General features: G+C 41.8%; 1 protein-coding gene across 4 annotated transcripts in view; it reads right to left on the reverse strand.

The window, feature by feature from the left end:
- Window positions 1-2,179: 2,179 nt before the first annotated feature.
- pdxdc1 (pyridoxal-dependent decarboxylase domain containing 1) overlaps window positions 2,180-21,711 on the reverse strand; it is a 31,433-nt gene continuing 11,901 nt past the window's right edge. For 2 of the 4 annotated variants that reach the window (XM_058653253.1, XM_058653252.1), the window contains exons 11-24: window positions 21,492-21,593; window positions 21,262-21,387; window positions 20,557-20,607; window positions 19,417-19,461; window positions 14,060-14,123; window positions 12,642-12,712; window positions 10,909-11,014; window positions 10,443-10,617; window positions 9,404-9,522; window positions 8,332-8,453; window positions 7,208-7,300; window positions 5,168-5,264; window positions 4,892-4,990; window positions 2,180-4,760 (exon numbers count right to left, since the gene is read on the reverse strand). In XM_058653253.1, the coding sequence (XP_058509236.1) occupies window positions 4,489-4,760; window positions 4,892-4,990; window positions 5,168-5,264; window positions 7,208-7,300; window positions 8,332-8,453; window positions 9,404-9,522; window positions 10,443-10,617; window positions 10,909-11,014; window positions 12,642-12,712; window positions 14,060-14,123; window positions 19,417-19,461; window positions 20,557-20,607; window positions 21,262-21,387; window positions 21,492-21,593 (1,542 nt within the window). In that variant the 3' untranslated portion in view covers window positions 2,180-4,488. The remainder of the gene's footprint in view (window positions 4,761-4,891; window positions 4,991-5,167; window positions 5,265-7,207; window positions 7,301-8,331; window positions 8,454-9,403; window positions 9,523-10,442; window positions 10,618-10,908; window positions 11,015-12,641; window positions 12,713-14,059; window positions 14,124-19,416; window positions 19,462-20,556; window positions 20,608-21,261; window positions 21,388-21,491; window positions 21,594-21,711) is intronic. The other 2 variants (XM_058653255.1, XM_058653254.1) reach the window with 1 other exon arrangement.

Consider the following 21,711-nt stretch of genomic DNA (forward strand, 5'->3'; position numbering starts at 1 on the left):
ATCAGTGGAAACAGAATGCACCTGAGCTCAATTTTGAGCTTCATGGCAAAGGCTGTGACTACTTATGTACATGTGATTTCTTAGTTTTTTTATATTCAATACATTTGCAAAAATGTCAAAAAAACGTTTTTCACGTTGTCATAGGAAAAAAATGAATTTAATCCATTTTGGAATAAGGCTGTAACATAACAAAATGTGGAAAAAGTGAAGCGCTGTGAATAAATTCCAGATGCACTGTCTAATGTGAACAGTTGATCACAATATGGTTACAAATCCAATCTGCAGTCTAAACAAGGCCACAGTAACCTGTGCGTGTTCCACTTCAAAAAGACTTAAGTGGCTACTTAAGAACTCCTACAGTCATGAAAAACTACAGAACACCGCTGTTTTTGATTAAGACTAAAAATCTTAAAATTTAATCAGCTGACAGAATGACAGAAAAACATTTTTCTGAACTGGGAACTTAAGAGTAGAAAACACTCAAGAGAAAGGAAAAGTAACCATTCAGACAGAGACAGACATTTTCATATCAAATCAAAAACAAGTGAGATTATTCATTTAGCTTTTGCATTAAATCACATGACAAAAACAATCATTTAGAAAATTCTGCTTCATTTACACCTTGTAAGAATTTAAATAAAGTACAGCAGTAGTTATCTACAAAACAAGTGCAATAAAGCTCATATCCAGTTGAGTCCATGTCGTCTACACTGTCCACTCCTCTAAAAACCATCTGTCGAACTCTACAGTCAGTGTTTCACCTGGAACTGGCTCAAAGTACTAAAGGACAATTTTGAGACATTTGACATGTTTGGACACCACCATCTTACAACTTTAGAGCTCTGGACATCACATGACTCAGTTTCTATGATCTGCCATGTTGGCAGCCCAAGACTGGCTGCAGTGTGGCTGCTCTGTTTCACTCTCAGCATGTCATTCAGGACACGGTCTCTTTACATGGTGCAAACCTCGTCTGTGCAAACTTTGCAAATGAGTCGTTTGTGCCTCATCGTTTGGGGAAAAGTGAAACCAGTTCAACAGAACAGAGTTGTTTTTAGGGACCACGGCTTCCCGCTGCACTCTGAATCAAACAGATGTGGGGAATGAGAAATCCACCACACTGCCCGTAGTTTGCTGTGATTGGTTTATTGCTGTTTCTCTATAGCAGGGCATGAAGTTGACTAGCAAATAGTGAGATTTGGCTGAGGAAATAAAAAAAACCTGTTGTGACGGTACTACGATCTCTCTGCTTTGGCCGATCTAATATCGTCACTTCGCCCACACACACACGCTTTGTAACAAACTACTTTGGAGTCTACCACTAAAAAAAGATAGCGCTGTTGTCAGTGGAAGTGTTGCTTTAGCATAATATTAACATTAGTAACAGGCAGTGTATTGTAAATAGCGTCTGTTCTAACGTTGCTGTGCGCCTAGCTCTTGGTAAATCTAGTCTGAGTCCATGATTTATTAGCAGTTTGTTTCTATGGTCTTCTTCTGCTCACTATGAGCATGTTTGATAGCAGTGATTCACCTCCACTGTCTCTCTGGATCTGTGGGGATCTCCTGTTAGTCTGTCTCTGACTGATTTGGCAGAGATAGAGCGAGAGGAGCTGTCTGACATATTGCCTGATCCATGTGTTAATTCTATGTTCTAGTATATTCGTCTATGGAGGTGAACAGTGTAGTAGGTCAGAGGCCATATCTGTGTGTTGTGTGACGTCAGCTACCAGAGCTCTATGGAGGCTCATTCATTCTCATTCAGATCCTAAACAAGAATCCCTCAATGATGAGGAGCTGCTGTTGACAGATGGTGTGCAAGCTTCAATCACAGGTTCTTATGATTATATTAAGTGTGCATACACAATACACCTTCATCTCCGGTTTTCCTTTGCCATAATAAATATGTATTAACTTTGCTGTCAGTGAAATCCTTTAGTTAAATAGATATCGCTGATGTGAGTGCCAGTGTTAAAGGTACCATGGAAGCAGAAGCCCTCTGTTATGGCACTTGTAAAACATGTGAACAGGAAATATCTGCGGTGAAAGTACATGTGGCAAATAAACACTTTTACCCAGAAAGAAAAAAGATTTTCAAACCTACAGGAAACCTCCTCCTTCTCTCAGCAGTGACTCTGATGACTGCTTATTATTAGTAGCCATTTGGAATAAAGAGATGAAATCATCCTCCAATATAGATTTATTTCATCATTAATTATGACTGAGTAATTGGGCAAGGTAGATATTGATAAATGGCATTTAGGCTATTTACAGTGAAGACAGTAAACGTGTTTGAGTATCATCTCTACATGGGCACAGATTAAAAGATATATAATTATGTTTTAATTAACTTATTAACATCTAAAAAAAATAAGCCCTGTACGTTACAGCAGGAGCGGGTCCTCTTCCAAAAGGTAATCAACTTCTAACCTCTGTGAAATGTGAGCCGTGTTCACTGCAGTGCTGCGTTCCATTCACGTCACTACTCGGAAATCGCATCTCGGGCTAGCCACTGTTAGCAATAGCAGTTGATATCATCTATGTGGTATTTAGTGCACACAAACAGTGACGCAATGAGTATCTATCTTATCTAAAGAAACACTAAAATACACCTTTACAGGCTGTGCACAGAAAACCACTTTGCATTGTCTCGGATTCAACACTTTTCTGATAACCAGTCATTTTTACTAGTACTGGACCAACACGTCTGGGATGGTGGCAGCCATCTTGGAATCCCATGTGGGATTGGTGAGGTTGCTCCAAGTTCGAAATCTGAGTTCAAGGGGCATGAGGGGCATGAGGGGCATTCCTGACATGGAAAATCCAAGTTTACTACGACTACAAATGGAACGCAACATAACTACAGTGGTCAGGCTGCTTTAAGAAGCTGCCAATGAGACTAATTCAGATTCATTTGACTTTTGGACAACTGACCTGGATGAATGAGAATAGACAGATGTGGAGGAAGAACGTGGCTGTTGGTCTGATTATTTCACAAACTGCTGGTCTACCAGAGAAAATATCCAGTGAGCAGCTGCTCTCTGGAAGAAGATGCCTTATTTATACCAGAGGTCAGAGAAGAATGACCAGACTGGGTCAAGATGACAGAAAGGCAACAATAACTCAAATATTCACTTGCTACAAGGTAGGAAGAAGACCATCTGTGCGTTTCCATGAGCGGTACAGTACGGTTTGTTTATGTTTCCATTAGGAATAGTAGTAAAACTAACCAGCCCGACCATTCGCATGGTAAGGTCAGGCTTCATCTGATGTGTCGGGTCCACTATTGTTGTTCACCATCGTCGTTCACCGTCATTGTTCACTATTGTCGTTCACTGTCATCGTTCACTATCGTGGTTCACTGTCATCGTTCACTATCGTCGTTCAATGTCATTGTTCACTATTGTCGTTCACTGTCATCGTTCACTATCGTGGTTCACTGTCATCATTCACTATCGTCGTTCAATGTCATCATTCACTATCGTGGTTCACTGTCATCATTCACTATCGTTGTTCACTGTCATCATTCACTATCGTGGTTCACTGTCATCATTCACTATCGTCGTTCAATGTCATCATTCACTATCGTGGTTCACTGTCATCATTCACTATCGTTGTTCACTGTCATCATTCACTATCGTCGTTCAATGTCATCATTCACTATCGTGGTTCACTGTCATCATTCACTATCGTCGTTCACTGTCATCATTCACCAACGCTGTTCACTGTCATGGTTCACTGTCATCATTCACCAACGTTGATCACTGTCATCATTCACTGCCATCGTTCACTGTCATCATTCACCAACGTTGTTCACTATCATCATTCACTATTGTCGTTCACTGTCATCATTCACCAACGTTGTTCACTGTCATCGTTCATTATCATTGTTCGCTGTAGTCGTTTGCGGTCGCCGTTCACTGTCATCATTCACTATCGTTGTTCACTATTGTCATTCGTGGTCACCGTTCACTGTCATCGTTCATTATCGTTGTTCGTTGTAGTCGTTGGCGTTCACAGTCATCATTCACTATTGTCGTTTACTATTGTCATTCGTGGTCACTGTTCACTGTCATCATTCACTATCGTCGTTCACTATTGTCATTCGTGGTCGCTGTTCACTGTCATCATTCACTATCGTCGTTCACTATTGTCATTCGTGGTCGCCGTTCACTGTCATCATTCACTATTGCCGTTCATGGTAGTTAGTCTCTATCTCTGTTTGTGGTCGCCCATGACCCAGGCCTGACTCAGGGCTGTACTGTACCAAACCGCACCGTTCCATGATGGAAACGCAGCATATATCACATATAGGATTTTTTTTCTCATTAACTTACTTTCCTCAACCATGAAAAATACAAACAAACAGGTCAATTTAGCTCTAGAAATGTTCCCTTCAATTGTAGAACAGTAAGATTAACAATATAATAAAGCCTTTTTTTTTTTTCATTCAACTTTTGACAGGACGGTTTGTGGACACCAAAGACGGTCCTATCTCCCGCTCTGCGTCACCTCCTCTGCTCCCTCAGGCTGCCTCTCCACTGAGGCGTCCTCAGCTGCCGTCTGTGTGTTTTGCATCTGCTCGGGTGATACCTGAGGTTCTTCTGCCGACTCATGACTCTGGTCTGTGTCCTCCTCTGGTACGAGTGGTGAGGAAGGAGGGAGCGTGCTGCCGCTCACACTGAAACTCTCAACTTGTTCGATGGAACTGGTCTCACTGTAGGAGTCGGAGTTTGCTCCCGAGCGCTGGAATAACCTCTGACCTGTAAAGACAGAGAGAGCTCATGTGAAGACTCAGCTCTCCCTTTATAAAAGGCTGACACATGTTCACAACAAGTTTACACTGTAAATTATACATCCACCACCTTATCACAGTAGATCTATAAAGTGGTACCTGGTGGTCTCTTTGAAGAGGATGTGGGCGTGTCCTGCAGGGACGGCCTGTCTGTCTGAGCTTTGGTGGAGTATGTTGTCTCCGTGCTGTCCAGGGAACCTGTGGACACACACACACACACACATTCAAAGGAGAACAGCTTCCTCACCAAACGTCTTCATGAGGTGATGTAGGTGCGACATGTGACGGCAGGTTCTGGGATTATTTGAAATAAACTTTGACACATTGATTTTGTACCATTCCAGTTTAACTAACATGTCTACACACACTCAGTACCTGCAGCCAGGTTAAAGGTCTGTCCCTTCATGGAGCTTTGAACTGGAGAGAACCAGTTTAAGACGGAGCCAACGAGAGGAAGTTGTCTTATTACGCCCTGTAACACACACACACACACACACACACAGTGAGAAAGTTAAACATTTCATGCGACGTGTATATACACACACACACACACACACACACACACACATACACACACACACACACACAGTGAGAAAGTTAAACATTTCATGGGACGTGTATATACACACACACACACACACACACACACACACACACACACACACACAGGTTCACAAAGATATCCTTTGTCCATTCATCTGGACAGCCGAACCAAAGCCTTATCCTTAACCAGAACACATTCATGCTTTAAAGTTCTTTTACAGAGAAAACTTCTACTGGGGCTTCCCCCAAATAATGAAATGAAAGTGGATTAAAGGGGATGGGTGTACTCATTTTCCACATCATCTACAGAAGACCATGATCCAAAACATATGCACCAGTGTGGCTGGGGCTTGCTTAGGTTGGTCTTACATTTAGATCATTTTTCCTTGGACCAATGAAGAAGATCTGTCCTCTAAAGTCTGTTTCCCATGTGTGTTTGAGAGGCTGCAGACTGCTCACTGTGTAATGAAGTCATGTTTTTCCTACTGATAACAACAATCTAACATGTAGTGTTTACCTTAACCTAACAACAACTCAAATGTTAGTGTTAATCTTAACCTAACAACAACTCAAATGTTAGTGTGAACCTTAACCTAACAACAACTCAAATGTTAGTGTTAACCTTAACCTAACAACAACTCAAATGTTAGTGTGAACCTTAACCTAACAACAACTCAAATGTTAGTGTTAACCTTAACCTAACAACAACTCAAATGTTAGTGTGAACCTTAACCTAACAACAACTCAAATGTTAGTGTTAAACTTAACCTAACAACAACTTAAATGTTAGTGTTAATCTTAACCTAACAACAACTCAAATGTTAGTGTTAATCTTAACCTAACAACAACTCAAATGTTAGTGTTAATCTTAACCTAACAACAACTCAAATGTTAGTGTTAATCTTAACCTAACAACAACTCAAATGTTAGTGTGAATCTTAACCTAACAACAACTCAAATGTTAGTGTGAACCTTAACCTAACAACAACTCAAATGTTAGTGTTAACCTTAACCTAACAACAACTCAAATGTTAGTGTTAAACTTAATCTAACAACAACTCAAATGTTAGTGTTAAACTTAACCTAACAACAACTCAAATGTTAGTGTTAATCTTAACCTAACAACAACTCAAATGTTAGTGTTAAACTTAACCTAACAACAACTCAAATGTTAGTGTTAATCTTAACCTAACAACAACTCAAATGTTAGTGTTAAACTTAACCTAACAACAACTCAAATGTTAGTGTTAATCTTAACCTAACAACAACTCAAATGTTAGTGTTAAACTTAACCTAACAACAACTCAAATGTTAGTGTTAATCTTAACCTAACAACAACTCAAATGTTAGTGTTAATCTTAACCTAACAACAACTCAAATGTTAGTGTTAAACTTAACCTAACAACAACTCAAATGTTAGTGTTAATCTTAACCTAACAACAACTCAAATGTTAGTGTTAAACTTAACCTAACAACAACTCAAATGTTAGTGTTAAACTTAACCTAACAACAACTCAAATGTTAGTGTTAATCTTAACCTAACAACAACTCAAATGTTAGTGTTAATCTTAAACAGTTTCTCAGAAATTAGGTTAGGACCAGGTTTTGGTCTCCATGAGGACTACTGGTCCTGACAAGGTCAGTGTTTATGACAGAAAGGTAGCAAACACAAGTACACACACACACAGTCTGGTTTACATGACTTTGGAGGACATTCCATTGACTTCCATGTGTTTCCTGGAGACTTTCACTGTAACCATACAACATGTGTGCACGTTGAAATGTAATAAGTCATTGATTTATGTCCCCGTCATGTGACTGTGTACACAGACTGAGGTCCCCACAACATGAGTAATACACACACGTACACACCTCTTCCATGAGTTTGTCCTCGCTGGCCTTCTGCAGCTGCAGTTCAGCCTCCATGATGCCCTTCCTCACCACCTCTGTCATGTTCTCCAACAGCTGCTCAACAGTCACACAAATACAGCAGAACACACAGTAAACAACATACTCGACAGTGAACGACGAACGACTTGACGACTCCTGCTGAACTACGGTGGCCTTCATGTGACAACTCCCTCCACCGTGTCCTTTTTCCTTCTCTGTTGGTTAATGCAGCAGATTTCTGTGGGCGGAGCCGTTCACCTTCATTCACGTAATAAGCTCTGGGCCTTAACTTAAAGGCTTAATACCAATTATTCTTATTCTATAGCAAACATATGTAAAGGTGGTATGTAGAATATCTGTCACTAAACGCTGCTGAATGTCACACGCTGGACCTTTAAAGAGATTTCTTTATGATGACAGAGTCCAGTGAAAGGACGGACTGCATTACCTTCATGTTCCATATAAAACAACTAGTGCTGTCAAACGATTCAAATCTTTAATCGTCATTAATCACATTAATGTCATAGTTAACTCGCACATTTGTATCTACTGTAAATGTCCCTTGATTTCTTTGTGTCCCATTATTTCTTCTCATTTTAATGCTCTTATCAACATAGAAAAGTGGATCTGCTTGCTTTGTGCAGATGTTGTTTTATTGAGACAATATCTCTGTCACCTGCATATTGTGACTTATTCCTCTTATTGTGAGAGCCGCTCAATAATAAGAGAGACTGTGTATCAGCTGCAGTGTGTGAATAAAGAGCCATGGTTTAACGTGTCGTTGTCGTAACGAGCTAATCCGAGCTAAAGGAGCTAGCGGTCTTCGGTGGTCTCCTCACTACGGTTGGGGGGTCTGCCAGCTTGGTTGGTAACACTGCAGACATCAGGACTTGGAGACAGAGAAGCGCACAGCGCTCGCCATCCACTCCAAACACAACGTTAGCTACTACTCTTTAGCCCAAACAAGTGTGTGCAGTGAGCCTGTTGTGTTGTTTCCGGTGTAGCTTGATCCAGTGTGGTGTTGTAGTTTTTATAACGTTACTAAAGTTTACAAAAAGAACGTTCATCTTTGACACCGTTAATGATGTGTTTAACTGACAGTTTACCTTCCCACTCTCCTCTATGTCCCTGCCCAGGGCAGCGATTGTGTCCACCAGCTGTGGAACGTCAACATCGTCAGTCACCATGCCCACAAAGACACAGTCTTCCTCCTGTCCAAAGTCAGGACCTGACAAGACACAAGTAGAGACGTTCACTCGTTATACCAGTCAATAACATATTAATATTAATATTAAAAATCACTATGTCCCTCATGGGCCACACGGTGGTGTAGTGGTTAGCACTCTCGCCTTGCAGCGAACCCCGTGTGTGCGTGGGTTCTCTCCGGGTTCTCCGGCTTCCTCCCACAGTCCAAAAACATGCAATGTGGGGATAGGTAAAATGAACACTCCAAATTGACCATAGGAGTGAGTGTGAGAGTGAATGGTTGTTTGTCTCTATCTGTGTGTGGCCCTGCGATGGACTGGCGAACTGTACAGGGTGTACTATCGCCCGATGTAGCTGAGATTGGCACAGCACCCCCCGCGACGCGGATAAAGCGGTAGATGATGACTGACTGACTATGTCCCTCATTGAAGATTTTTGGAAAGAGGTTATTACAACTGTATCCATCTTTATTAAGGAATCACTTTCACAATAGCAGTCAGAAGACGGTCGTATTCTGTCTTCTTGAAGCTTAACATGGAAGTGTGTTCACGGACCGAGCCACTCTGGAAAACGTGCATATGTTATTAAAGGAGATAAAGAAGATGTGGAGCTCATTTATGGAGTTTATGGAGGGGGATGATTTCATGACAGCTCAGTAGACTTTTGTTCACAGATCACAAAACAAAATAAGGGAACACTTGTGGGACACCTGTGATGTACATGCGTGTTAAACGTTTTTATTCTTTTTTTATTTTTAAACCATGATGAGTACCCTAACCAGCAATATCCCACTAATATCTGCAGATCTTGTGCCGTTTTAAACTTAGCGACGTGCCTGTTGTTGTGTTCTGTTTTGTGTCTTTGTATTGTAACTAAAAAAAGACAATAAAAACATTTGTCTCTGTGTAAAACTGATTTTCTGTGACAGATGTGCTATTAAAAGTGAGTGGAGTTCACTGAGTAAACACTCACCAGCAGAGAAGACGATGTCCGTGTCCAGCTCTTGCAGTTTCTTCAGCAGCTCAGTGTTAATTTTCTGGAGCTCTTGCTTCCTCCTGCTCTCGTCCATCCCTTCAGTCTGTGGCTCAAACCTGGACATCAACACATGTGCTCACATCACTCTCATGCATTTATTCATAGTGCTGGTGAAGCTACAGTCAATGACCACAGTCATTATCTCCTCTTGTCAAAGCAAACCTCACCATCCCTGTTACTTATACACCACATGATCAATCTCTAATCATTCATCTTCTTCACAACAGATCAGACTTTTATCAGCCTGTTATCAGGCCTGACTGTCACTGAAACAGCTCACTCTCCCACACCAATGCAAAATCACGGATTTCCTCTGTGGACGTTGGTGCAGGAAGTTCAGTTTACAACGTGGTACAATCTTCAGTTTTCATGTTGTCACTCGCAGCAAGCAGCAATCTTTGTAATAGACCTATACCTTTTTCAAAATAAAAGCACTAAAGCGTTTCCCTTCCCTGAATCCATTCCTTCGTTTTGTGGTAAATGTTTACAGGACTGAGGGATCCACACCTTCATGATTATGTATCCTGGCATTTACACAATTATAAATGTATATCTTTATGATTTTGAAAGGCAAAACCTGTGTAACACCAAACTTCACCCCATTCACGCAACAAGCCTCTGGCACCCTCTGTTGGTCATAGTGGCAAGTGCAAGCAAGTGCAGAAGAACACACAGAGCCACCAAAACAATAAAATCTACAGTTTAGCTGCAGTCTCACCCACTGCAACTGGGCCTGAGGAGGCCAGGAGGGGGCACTCACAGTTCAATGCAGTTTAAAACATGAGGGGACTGATCATTATTACCTTTTATATCACTGCTAAAATTGTGTTGATTCTTTTTAAAAGTCCTTAAACAGGCATTTAGATGAACGAGGGTTTTGTAGGCCTATCATGTTTATGTCTTATTATTGTTCTGTATTTGGTATTTCATGTTAGAAAATCAACTGTCCCTTTCAGTCAGAGTAACTCGGGCTTACCTTAGCGCTCCCAGGCCGGGCCAGCTCAGGTCGTCCACATACGTGAGTGAGGCTGTGTGTCTGCGGCTCTCCTCTCTGAACTCCTGTCTCAGACACAGAGTGGAGTTCATCACAGGAAGCAGCTCAGTCAGCTTCTGCAGCAGCTCCTCCACGTCCTCCTGCTGAGTCCCGAGCACTGTGGGGTATAGTATATACATCAAGTTTAACATCCATCCTGAGGGCTGTCATCACAAAGAAGACACATGTGACCACAGTCCTGAGCTGCATGAGCACAGAGAGCTGACAGGAACTCAAACTTATTTATTTCACACTCGCACGACCCCGAGGATCTGAGGCGCTCGTGTGGGTCAACATCTCTGAGATGTAGCGAGGCGCCACAAGCGATCAGTCAATGTAAAATGAACAGGGATCCAGTACCTGTGTGTGTGTGTCTGTGAGTGTGTGTGTCAGTGTATGTGTGTGGTACCTGCAGCAGTCAGCAGGGGGCTGAAGCGGACACAGGTCCCCTCGTCTTCAACCTCCACCACCTCCACTCCACAGGCGTGAACACACAGAGCCAGTTGTTCACCCAGCTACACACAGGAGAACATTTGTTACACAACAAAGAAAAAACTACACACAGGAGAACATTTGTTACACAACAAAGAAAAAACTACACACAGGAGAACATTTGTTACACAACAAAGAAAAAACTACACACAGAACATTTGTTACACAACAAAGAAAAAACTACACACAGGAGAACATTTGTTACACAACAAAGAAAGAACTACACACAGGAGAACATTTGTTACACAACAAAGAAAAAACTACACACAGGAGAACATTTGTTACACAACAAAGAAAAAACTACACACAGGAGAACATTTGTTACACAACAAAGAAAAAAAACTACACACAGGAGAACATTCGTTACACAACAAAGAAAAAACTACACACAGGAGAACATTTGTTACACAACAAAGAAAGAACTACACACAGGAGAACATTTGTTACACAACAAAGAAAAAAAACTACACACAGGAGAACATTTGTTACACAACAAAGAAAAAACTACACACAGGAGAACATTTGTTACACAACAAAGAAAAAAAACTACAGACAGGAGAACATTTGTTACACAACAAAGAAAAAAACTACACACAGGAACATTTGTTACACAACAAAGAAAAAAAAACTACACACAGGAGAACATTTGTTACACAACAAAGAAAGAACTACACACAGGAGAACATTTGTTACACAACAAAGAAAAAAAACTACACACAGGAGAACATTTGTTACACAACAAAGAAAAAACTACACACAGGAACATTTGTTACACAACAAAGAAAAAAAACTACACACAGGAGAACATTTGTTACACAACAAAGAAAAAACTACACACAGGAGAACATTTGTTACACAACAAAGAAAAAACTACACACAGAAGAACATTTGTTACACAACAAAGAAAAAAAAACACACACAGGAGAACATTTGTTACACAACAAAGAAAAAACTACACACAGGAGAACATTTGTTACACAACAAAGAAAAAACACACACAGGAGAACATTTGTTACACAACAAAGAAAAAACTACACACAGGAGAACATTCGTTACACAACAAAGAAAAATTACACAGAGAAGAACATATAATATAACAAAAACAGAGGATGAGATGTTGAGCAGATTTTACCGTGAATGAAGAAAGAAAATCAAAGTTATCATAAAGCCAAAAAGACCAAACTATCTCCAAACACAAGATGACAGCGAGTGGTGGACTATGACATCATTGTTTTCCCACAGTGGCATTGGTTATATACAAAAACACACATGATTTTCTGCTCCGGGACCCATTTTGTAAAAAAATAGTCTTTCAGTGGTCCTAAAATACAATTGGACAAAAGACGGCCCCTGAGTCCCAGTCAAGGAGAACACAGAGTTCTAGTCCTGACGCAGAGTCTGAAGAAGACATGAAGAAGTGATGCCTCTCAGAGACTGTTTACTTTCAAGCGCCTCGTTTAATGGTTGAAATGACGTATTTACCTCTGACATATGGATTCTCGTGTTGCATGAGGATGACGATATATCACCAAATGGATATTTTGACCCCTAATGTCTATGTGAGGTGACATGTGGATGAGTCGATGGCTCACAGATGAACTGACAGTAATAACACAAGTTAAAGAACAGTAACAGGTTAAAAGCACTGACCCATCTGTTGAAAGTATCCAGGACCTCTCTCTCCCCTGCGCAGTAACTCTCTGCTGAACCCACATTGGATGCTGAAATCAACGCACAAAAGGGAAATGAAGTATGAACTGTGTACATTGTCATGAATAAGTCATTCTCAGACATCTTTAAGCATTTATAGAGCACACCCTGAAGACCTTTCTAAATGAAAACTTTGGCACTGAAGGCGTACTTCCTGTTGCCGCGGGAACATATTCTCAGCAGGGGGCGCTGCACTTAACTCGCTACATTGATTCAAAGATATAGGATATATTCTGCGGCTCGACTTCCACACCGTGGAAACATTGTTACATGCAGCGGTGACACGTGGTCAACCGTGTTATCTACTCACAAAGCCACCCAGAAAATACACAATGATACAAGTGAAGTCTACGTGTGATATGAGTCTCATTCATAGAAATAAAGAGGAAATCATGAAACACAATGAGACGTTAGATCAGTTCTCAGTCAGATAATTCAGAGCTGAACCAGGAGCATCGGCCTGCAAGAATCTTAACCCACAACAATAGAGGCAATTATTATAATGTAACCAGAACTAACTATAGTCTATGTCACAGGGTCCATGTAACTGTCCATGGTGCTGATCATCTTGGTAACAGTAAATAATGAGTCACAGCTGTCCGTGTAAACTGTAAACAGGATCCATATCTGCAGCTGTGTCCTGTACAGTGTTACCGGGACAGTCGCTGAAGACGTCTCTGGTCATTTTCAGCTGCGTCTCCAGTCGGTGTCTGTCGTAGTGCAAAGGAAGGAGCAGGGAATCCACATTCACGGTGTGTTAATAACCACCGTCTCTCTAAGAGCTGCTGTTTTCATGCCAGTCCAATCTCCTCTTTCTCTCCACTGTATTGTAGTAACTATATTTTTGGAGGTACTGCTAGCTTCACAGGTTATAACGCTGAATACATGATGAAAATGACAAGCTTCTGTCTACATCCAACATGGCTGCCGCTAACATTGAAGCGACTTGCTCCGCAGAGCTCCTCCAGGCAAAAATGGTTACGACGCCATTACTGGATCACCAGCGCTCCAAGAAAACTACTGCTGAGATTGAGATGTAGTGTGGTGTTAGCCAGAAGTAAAAAAACACATTTACACTTTACACTCGGTGTTACCACTAGGTGGTGCTATTTCAAAACCCTACGAAAGATCATTCCACAATTCTCCCGTTTGAAGTGAAAAATGATTAAATATTTCTGCTGTGTCCTCTGCCCTGGTGCCTCGTGTTTGCTCATTGTGTGAACTGCTGGCTTTACTGTTGTAAAGGTTTCTGCGTGACTATGTACCAAGCCTTGAGATAATCTATGCTGGGATTTTGTGCTATACAAATGGAATTGAACTGAACTGGAGTAGACGTTTAAAGTCTGTCAGACACATACCAGCAGCACTCAGGTCCTGGGAGAACTTGAACAGAACCACAGGAGAAGCCAGTTCATCCTCCACCTGTTAAACAAACAAACAAACAAACAAACAAAGCATTCATGGTTATCACAGCGATCACGTGATGATCTTTATGACACGTAAGGCTCCACTGTCACTGGAGGTGTAGTGGTTTGTCCTGAGCAAAACATTATAGTGAGTTCATCTATCATCTCTATCGCTGCTGTATTAACATCTGATGACACATCTCCTGGGACTCACTTCTCCTCGTCTGTATCAAACGTAACTCAGTCAACATTCAGAGCATGTTCACAGGGGTCAAACAGTGCGACCTTTCAGTGCGTCTCATTACAAACACAAACACACGGGGGAGCTTGTTGGTTTTAAAGCTGAAATTAAATCACTCAGAAGACCAGAGTGAACCGGACTGAACACGAGAACAGACCTGGGGAATGATGCATGAAAGCAGACGTAGTGTGTCTCAGTTTCAGGTCTACAGTGGTCTACTGTGATTTCTGTGACGTTCTCCTTCATGCTCCAGTCTTCAGGTCACAGTCCTGACACGCTGTCCTCATCTTTGATTGGCTGGTAGACTGATCGTGAGACACATCGTGAAGGCGACGGCAGATCTCTGAGATTGCATCGTTGAATATTTCCATCAGGAGTCAGGACTTAAACAACCTGTACTGTGTTGCATGTCTGTCTCTTATTTGGGGAACCATATATGTCTGTTCGCCACAGACAGACAGACAGACAGACAGACAGACAGACAACATTCACTCTCACGCGCTCCACTTCACAATCACAAATACTTTATTTGTCCCTAACAACCTATACAACTAAGTATTAGAAGTTTAAGAGTGTAGAGAAAGTGGTTTAGGGAGCGACTGCTTTGCTCTGTGTTATATATTTAACAGTAGAATCCACACTAAACACAGAGAGTTGAATCAGCATGGTTTGAATGTAGCCGACATTTGAATATAATGCTACAGAAGATGCAGAAGTTGCATACTGCAGCTTTAAGCTGTAGTTTACAGTGAGCCTCGTGTGGATTAGTCACAGAGAAGTCTGAGTTGTGTTTTTACACACCTCACGCAGCTAAGGTGTTCAGGGTTTTCACACCTGAAACTTGTGACTGGATAACTTCAGATGTCAGTGCTGGTACGTGTGACACAGCACATGATAAACCAGCCTGAGAATCACGGATAACAACCACAGAGTGTAGACGAGCATCATACCTGGAGGCGGCTGAAATGAAGGCTAGCATGAATAATTCATCCATTTCACACACTGACCAAGTGAGTGTGAAATCAACCATCAATTCAACTTCTTTGGGTTTTTTGACAGGCCAGGGTTCTAATGGCACCTAGATTTTAACCGCCTGAATGTGGCCATCCATTACATAGGAACTCAGAACTTGGTTGATTTACATTTTTATTGCTGAATTCCACACTGTTTTGGGCCACACGGTTTTTGTAGCGGTTAGTGCTAGTTAGTTAGCCTTTGCAGCAAGAAGTTCCAGCCCCGGTTGGAACAAGGGTCTCTGTGCATGGAGTGTGCATGTTCTCCCCGTGTGTGCGTGGGTTTCTTCAGGTTCTCCGGCTTCGTCCCACAGTCCAAAAACATACAATATGGAGATCAGGTAAATTGGTCACTCTAAATTGACCATAGGTGTGAATGTTTGTTTGTCCCTGGTGATGGACTGGTGACTGGTGTGACCCCGCCTATTGCCCTATGTCAGCTAACCCTAACCCTCCGGTGGAGGATAATGTGGTAGATAATGAATGGATGAATTCACCACAATTTACACCGAAATGATTGTGTATATGACTCTTTTTCCTTTAACACAGGTTAACTAGTGCACAACCATTCACACGGCGTCTACCACACATCTATCATATCTGTATTTATACAGCACTAGAAGCTGCTTCAACCTACTTTTACCATCCACACATCTTTCATACCAGTTCATTTACATTTACCTTAAAGGTGACATCGAATGCTTGTATCACACATATATGTTAGTTATGGAGGTCTACTTACATATATTAACTTGTTTTCATGATTAAAAACCTCCTAATCGCTGCAAACGAGCCGATCAAAATATCTCCTCACTGACGCTCTCGTCAGCCGCGCTGTTTCAGACCAAACAGTTGCTGTGATTGGCCAGCCAACGAGAGCTTTAAAACTGTCCTGTGATTGGCCAGGTACCTGGAAGTGACGTAATAGATAGGCCAGCTCTCAGATACACAGCTCCCCCTCTGGCACGGTGGATGCTCTGCATCTCAGCAGCTACAACGAGAGTAGTTCTTCTTCTTCTGCGGTTGAATGTACGCAACCGGATGTGCCCGGACTAGTGCCCGCACCGGGAGGCGCTACGGTGGTGAGGATTTCTGATGACGACATCAAATTAAGGAAGTGTCGATCCGCTTCGCAGAGCCCAGGAAAACAATACAACACTATTTTCTCAGCAGTGGCTGAACTGTTTGTTCTGAAACTTTAGGGTTTCATAAACGAGGTCATGACGCAGATACACACACAAACGCAGCGTTAATTGGAGCTTCCGGTCTATGTCACCTTTAAGCATTTAACAGACACTTTCATTCAAAACCACTTAGAAAAGAGGAATAAGCTTCACACAGCCATGAAGGCTCTGGTGTATTTTTACGCACACACGCCAAAGTGATCCTGGATGTATACTCGCGCGTCAGGGTCCTGTAGTATCCCACTTCACCATCGGGTGGCGGTACAAGTCTGGACGCAGGGAATAGGAAGCATTCCTACCAAAGAAATTGGTAGGAATTCCTCTGCCGATTCAGGGTGTCAGCGGGTTCGTGGTTCAGCATAGTTTTTGGTTCCATTTTACAAAGAACTAAACATTTACAGCTAAAAAACGTTAAAGGCCAGAGTTCATGTGCCTTCATTTTATTTTATTTATCACATTAAAAAATGTCAGAAATGCTGTTACAAGCTGCAAAGTTCATGAATGAACTATCATCTTAATTGTATTTAAGATATATTAAAGCGGCAACATTAAAACTAAACAGTACTGTGTGTACGACGGATTTCCTGTGAACATATGGCGACAGTAAAAGTAGGAATCCTAACTCGTGGTATGAGTTTGGACGACTAAAAGTCAACATGGGTTTCCATACTTATGTCATCTTATGTCATATTGTTTGACAGAAAGTGAGTCGTAAACATAGTACTGTTGAATTTTTTCACCTTTACCTTATTTGCCTTCATTGCTACACGGTTTGGGTGTGCAACATACCACGTAGAGCGCTGATAATGTGTTGATAATGCATTGATAATGCGTTGATAAGGCACTAATAATGCGTTGATAATGAGTTGATAATGAGTTGATAATGCGTTGATAAGGCACTGATAATGCGTTGATAATGAGTTGATAATGCGTTGATAATGAGTTGACAATGAGTTGATAATGATTTGATAATGCGTTGATAACGTGTTGATAATGAGTTGACAATGAGTTGACAATGAGTTGATAATGAGTTGATAACGCTTTGAAAATGCGTTGATAATGTGCCGGTAATGCACTGATAATGCGTTGATAATGCGTGAATAATGCGTTGATAACGCGCTGATAATGTGTTGATAATGCATTGATAATGTGCTGATAATGCGTTGACAATGCGTTAATAATGTGCTGATAATGCATTGATAATGTGTTGATAATGCACTGATAACGCGTTGACAATGCGTTGATAATGTGCTGGTAATGCGTGAATAATGCGTTGATAACGCGCTGATAATGTGTTGATAATGCGTTGATAATGCGCTGATAATGTGTTGATAATGCATTGATAATGCGTTGATAATGCGTCGACAATGCGTTAATAATGTGTTGATAATGCATTGATAATGCGCTGATAATGTGTTGATAATGCACTGATAATGCGTTGATTATGTCATATTGTTTGACAGAAAGTGAGTCGTAAACATAGTAGTTGAATTTTTTCACCTTTACCTTCGTTGCTACACGGTTTGGGTGTGCAACATACCACGTAGAGCACTGATAATGTGCTGATAATGCATTGATAATGCGCTGATAATGCGCTGATAATGCGTTGATAATGCGTTGATAAGGCACTGATAATGCATTGATAATGCACTGATAATGCACTGATAATGAGTTGATAATGCATTGATAATGAGCTGATAATGCACTGATAATGTGTTGATAATGAGTTGATAATGCGCTGATAATGAGTTGATAATGCGCTGATAATTAGTTGATAATGCGCTGATAATGCGTTAATAATGCGTTGATAATGCGCTGTTAATGAGTTGATAATGCGTTAATAATGAGTTGATAATTAGTTGATAATGCGCTGATAATGCGTTAATAATGCGTTGATAATGCGCTGTTAATGAGTTCATAATGCGTTAATAATGAGTTGATAATGCGCTGATTATGCGTTAATGCGTTGATAATACATTAATAATGCGTTGATAATGAGTTGATATTGCGTTGATAATGCGTTAATAATGCGCTGATAATGAGTTGATAATGAGCTGATAATGCACTGATAATGTGTTGATAATGAGTTGATAATGAGCTGATAATGCACTGATAATGTGTTGATAATGAGTTGATAATGAGTTGATAATGCGCTGATAATTAGTTGATAATGCGCTGATAATGCGTTAATAATACGTTGATAATGCGCTGATAATGAGTTGATAATGCGTTAATAATGAGTTGATAATGCGCTGATTATGCGTTAATGCGTTGATAATACATTAATAATGCGTTGATAATGAGTTGATATTGCGTTGATAATGCGTTAATAATGCGTTAATAATGCGTTAATAATGCGCTGATAATGCGTTAATAATGCGTTAGTAATGCGTTGATAATGCACTGATACGCCCACAGGAAGTCGGAAATTCCAAATTGGAACACAGCAAAAGGAGAGTGGGGGACTGGGGGACATTGGGGTAAAGGATTGGTCCCGTCTCCAATAGAGAGCATGAGAGAGCCCAGAACATCCCACAGTCAAGTGGCAGAGATGGGCGGGATCGGCGAAACCACGCCCTAGAAAAAAGGCCCCCCACACTGACGATAACTCCACACACAGACACACACAGACACACACATCCAGAAAACAACAACACACTCATCCAACAACCTTTTCCACCATGCTGCAGTGAGACTGAATAACACCACTGTGCCATGATTGGGATCCCAACACTCAGATTGTTCACTGCATCAATGGGAAATCTTTATATTGTTTGAACATCTCAGGATTGAGCCTTTAGTGGATGCCAATGAACAAGCTTTAGGTGTAGCACCTGGACTGTGTTAGTATCAGTAAGGAATGTTGTTTACCATGGTCAAAGCCTCCATGAGAGAGATCTCTGTCTCAAGCACATCCTATAAACACCAAAGGTTTCAAGGGTTTAATCATTTGTGTGCTGAAGGTCAACATTTCTGCAATAACTGCTTCACGGCCCATTTACATCCGTCATTGAGCACGTTGTAGGAAAGCTTATGATGATAGACGAAACTGAGCAATACCACTGGAAATCATGGGGGCGCTATAGAGTCAACACTCCACTCAGTCAGCAAAACGACAAACAATATCATGAGTATATTAATAACGTCTTCAGTGGTCACCATGTTTCTCGATGCCTGCAACTTGGCACTGCCCTCTAGAGGAGGTATTGTGTAATGCCCATTCCAATGCAGAAGATGCACAGGGATGTGTAGGGGTAGTGACAGGGATGACATTTGGGACGGAATGGATGTCCAAAGGAATGGAGGGCCTTTAGACTAACTGCACATGTAGCATCCTGCTTTCCACAGAGCTGGAGTACAAGTTTTTTTATGTAATATTTTAACTTAAACAGTAACGGTGTAACAGTACGTGCATTTGCTAATGCGAAGCGGAACTTAAACGCGCTTCCTCGTTTCTCCCGGTGACGTAACACAATCGCCACGTCGCCATGACTTTAACGTCTATCGTTAGCACGGACGAGCCTCGTGTAGAGAAGGAGCCAGCGATCTACTTCAGCTCTGTGGTTTCCCAGAGATCTACAGCAGCAGTGGACAAAACTGTCAAACTCATGACGCATAACTCATTTGAAACACGGTACTAGGACCAGGACTCCAAAACCAGGATCCCTGGAAATGATGGGCAGTTATCCACTGTTCTGTTTACACTTGAGTCTGTTTAGTCATTTAAACTTGTTAATAAATGAAAAACCACTTTTTTCCGTACCAAAGATTTACCGAAGCGTGTCCACGTGAAAAGCGAGGTACGCTTGTGTACCGTTACACCCCTGCAGCGTGTTATCAGTGAGTTTATCCAGCATGAGACACCATCACACCCACTAACGTCATGACGACCGAGCAGTATGAATATTAACGACATCACAGTGACATCACATTTACTAAAGGCCGTGATGAACAGCAGGCATCTCTACATGACTTCTACATGAATGACAGGAATGGCTTAAATCCACATACCGATGTTTTGATAGAAGACAGAGTTTTGAGCTTCTGCAGGAGCTGCTGGCTCTAGAGGGGAGAGAAATGTCAAAAGTGTCAAATATGATGATGAAGAAACGTGTTTTCTTTCTGTCACTGACGCTGATATTAGAGGATTAACAACATCTCTGTGTTTAGATGATTGACTTCATGAGCAGGGCACTGACACATGTGGCTCTACTCGCCTCGGCACAGCACCACACACCACGGTAAGGTTACATCTCCACGACAGTAAATCACATACGACCCACTCGGCTAAAAATAGAACCTGCTTCCTGGTACTATTTTTAGTACCTGGTACTATGCTAGTGGAAATGTTACGTAAGCCGTGCTGTGGTGAGGCGAGTAGAGCCGGTGGAAATACGCCAACAGGTTTCAGTGACAGCGCCCCCTGGGAGACAGAAGGCGGGCAGACATGTTCTGAATGAAAATAGGGAAAAACGGATATTATCATGATATATCAGGGGTGCTGGGGCCAATAATTGAGACCAATATTTGTGCATGTTTCAAACAAACACACATGAGGCAGCCCGAGGAAAAGTGAAAGGGAATTGGGCTTGTAACCGAAGGGTGGCCCCTGAGTTCCCCTGAGTGCCCCTGAGCGCCCCTGAGCTCCCCTGAGCGCCCCTGAGTGTCCCTGAGCGCCCCTGAGCGCCCCTGCAGCTGGGGTTATGTGATGCTCACCAGGGCAGTTGCATGTTTGATTTTCTGGACAATCCCGTTGTGACCGAGGTGCTGCAGTGAGAGCCAGAGAGGCAGCGCTCGCAGCTTCTCCACGGGCTGACTGGAGGTCAAACCTGCTGCCAGAGACTGAGGGACAAACACGGAGACACAGTCAGGTGGACAAAGATCAAGACAAAGACTTCAACATAATCTCATGTACGGACGATGTCATTATACATAATGAATAATACCAGTGCAGGGTCTTCATGTCTGTAGAGGGTGACCGCAGTGACCGCAGGCAGCCCCAGCCATTGACCTGGAGTCAGTGTCATGCTGTCACTTCTGATGGCTGCCTGCAGACAGACAGACAGACAGACAGACAGACAGACAGACAGACAGACAGACAGACAGTGGAGACTCAGTCCCAGCCTTTCTGCCTCTCATTTAAAGAATATTCTTTTATTAGCTTCC

Source organism: Solea solea, chromosome 16 (genome assembly GCF_958295425.1).
Source record: "Solea solea chromosome 16, fSolSol10.1, whole genome shotgun sequence".
Taxonomy (NCBI): domain Eukaryota; kingdom Metazoa; phylum Chordata; class Actinopteri; order Pleuronectiformes; family Soleidae; genus Solea; species Solea solea.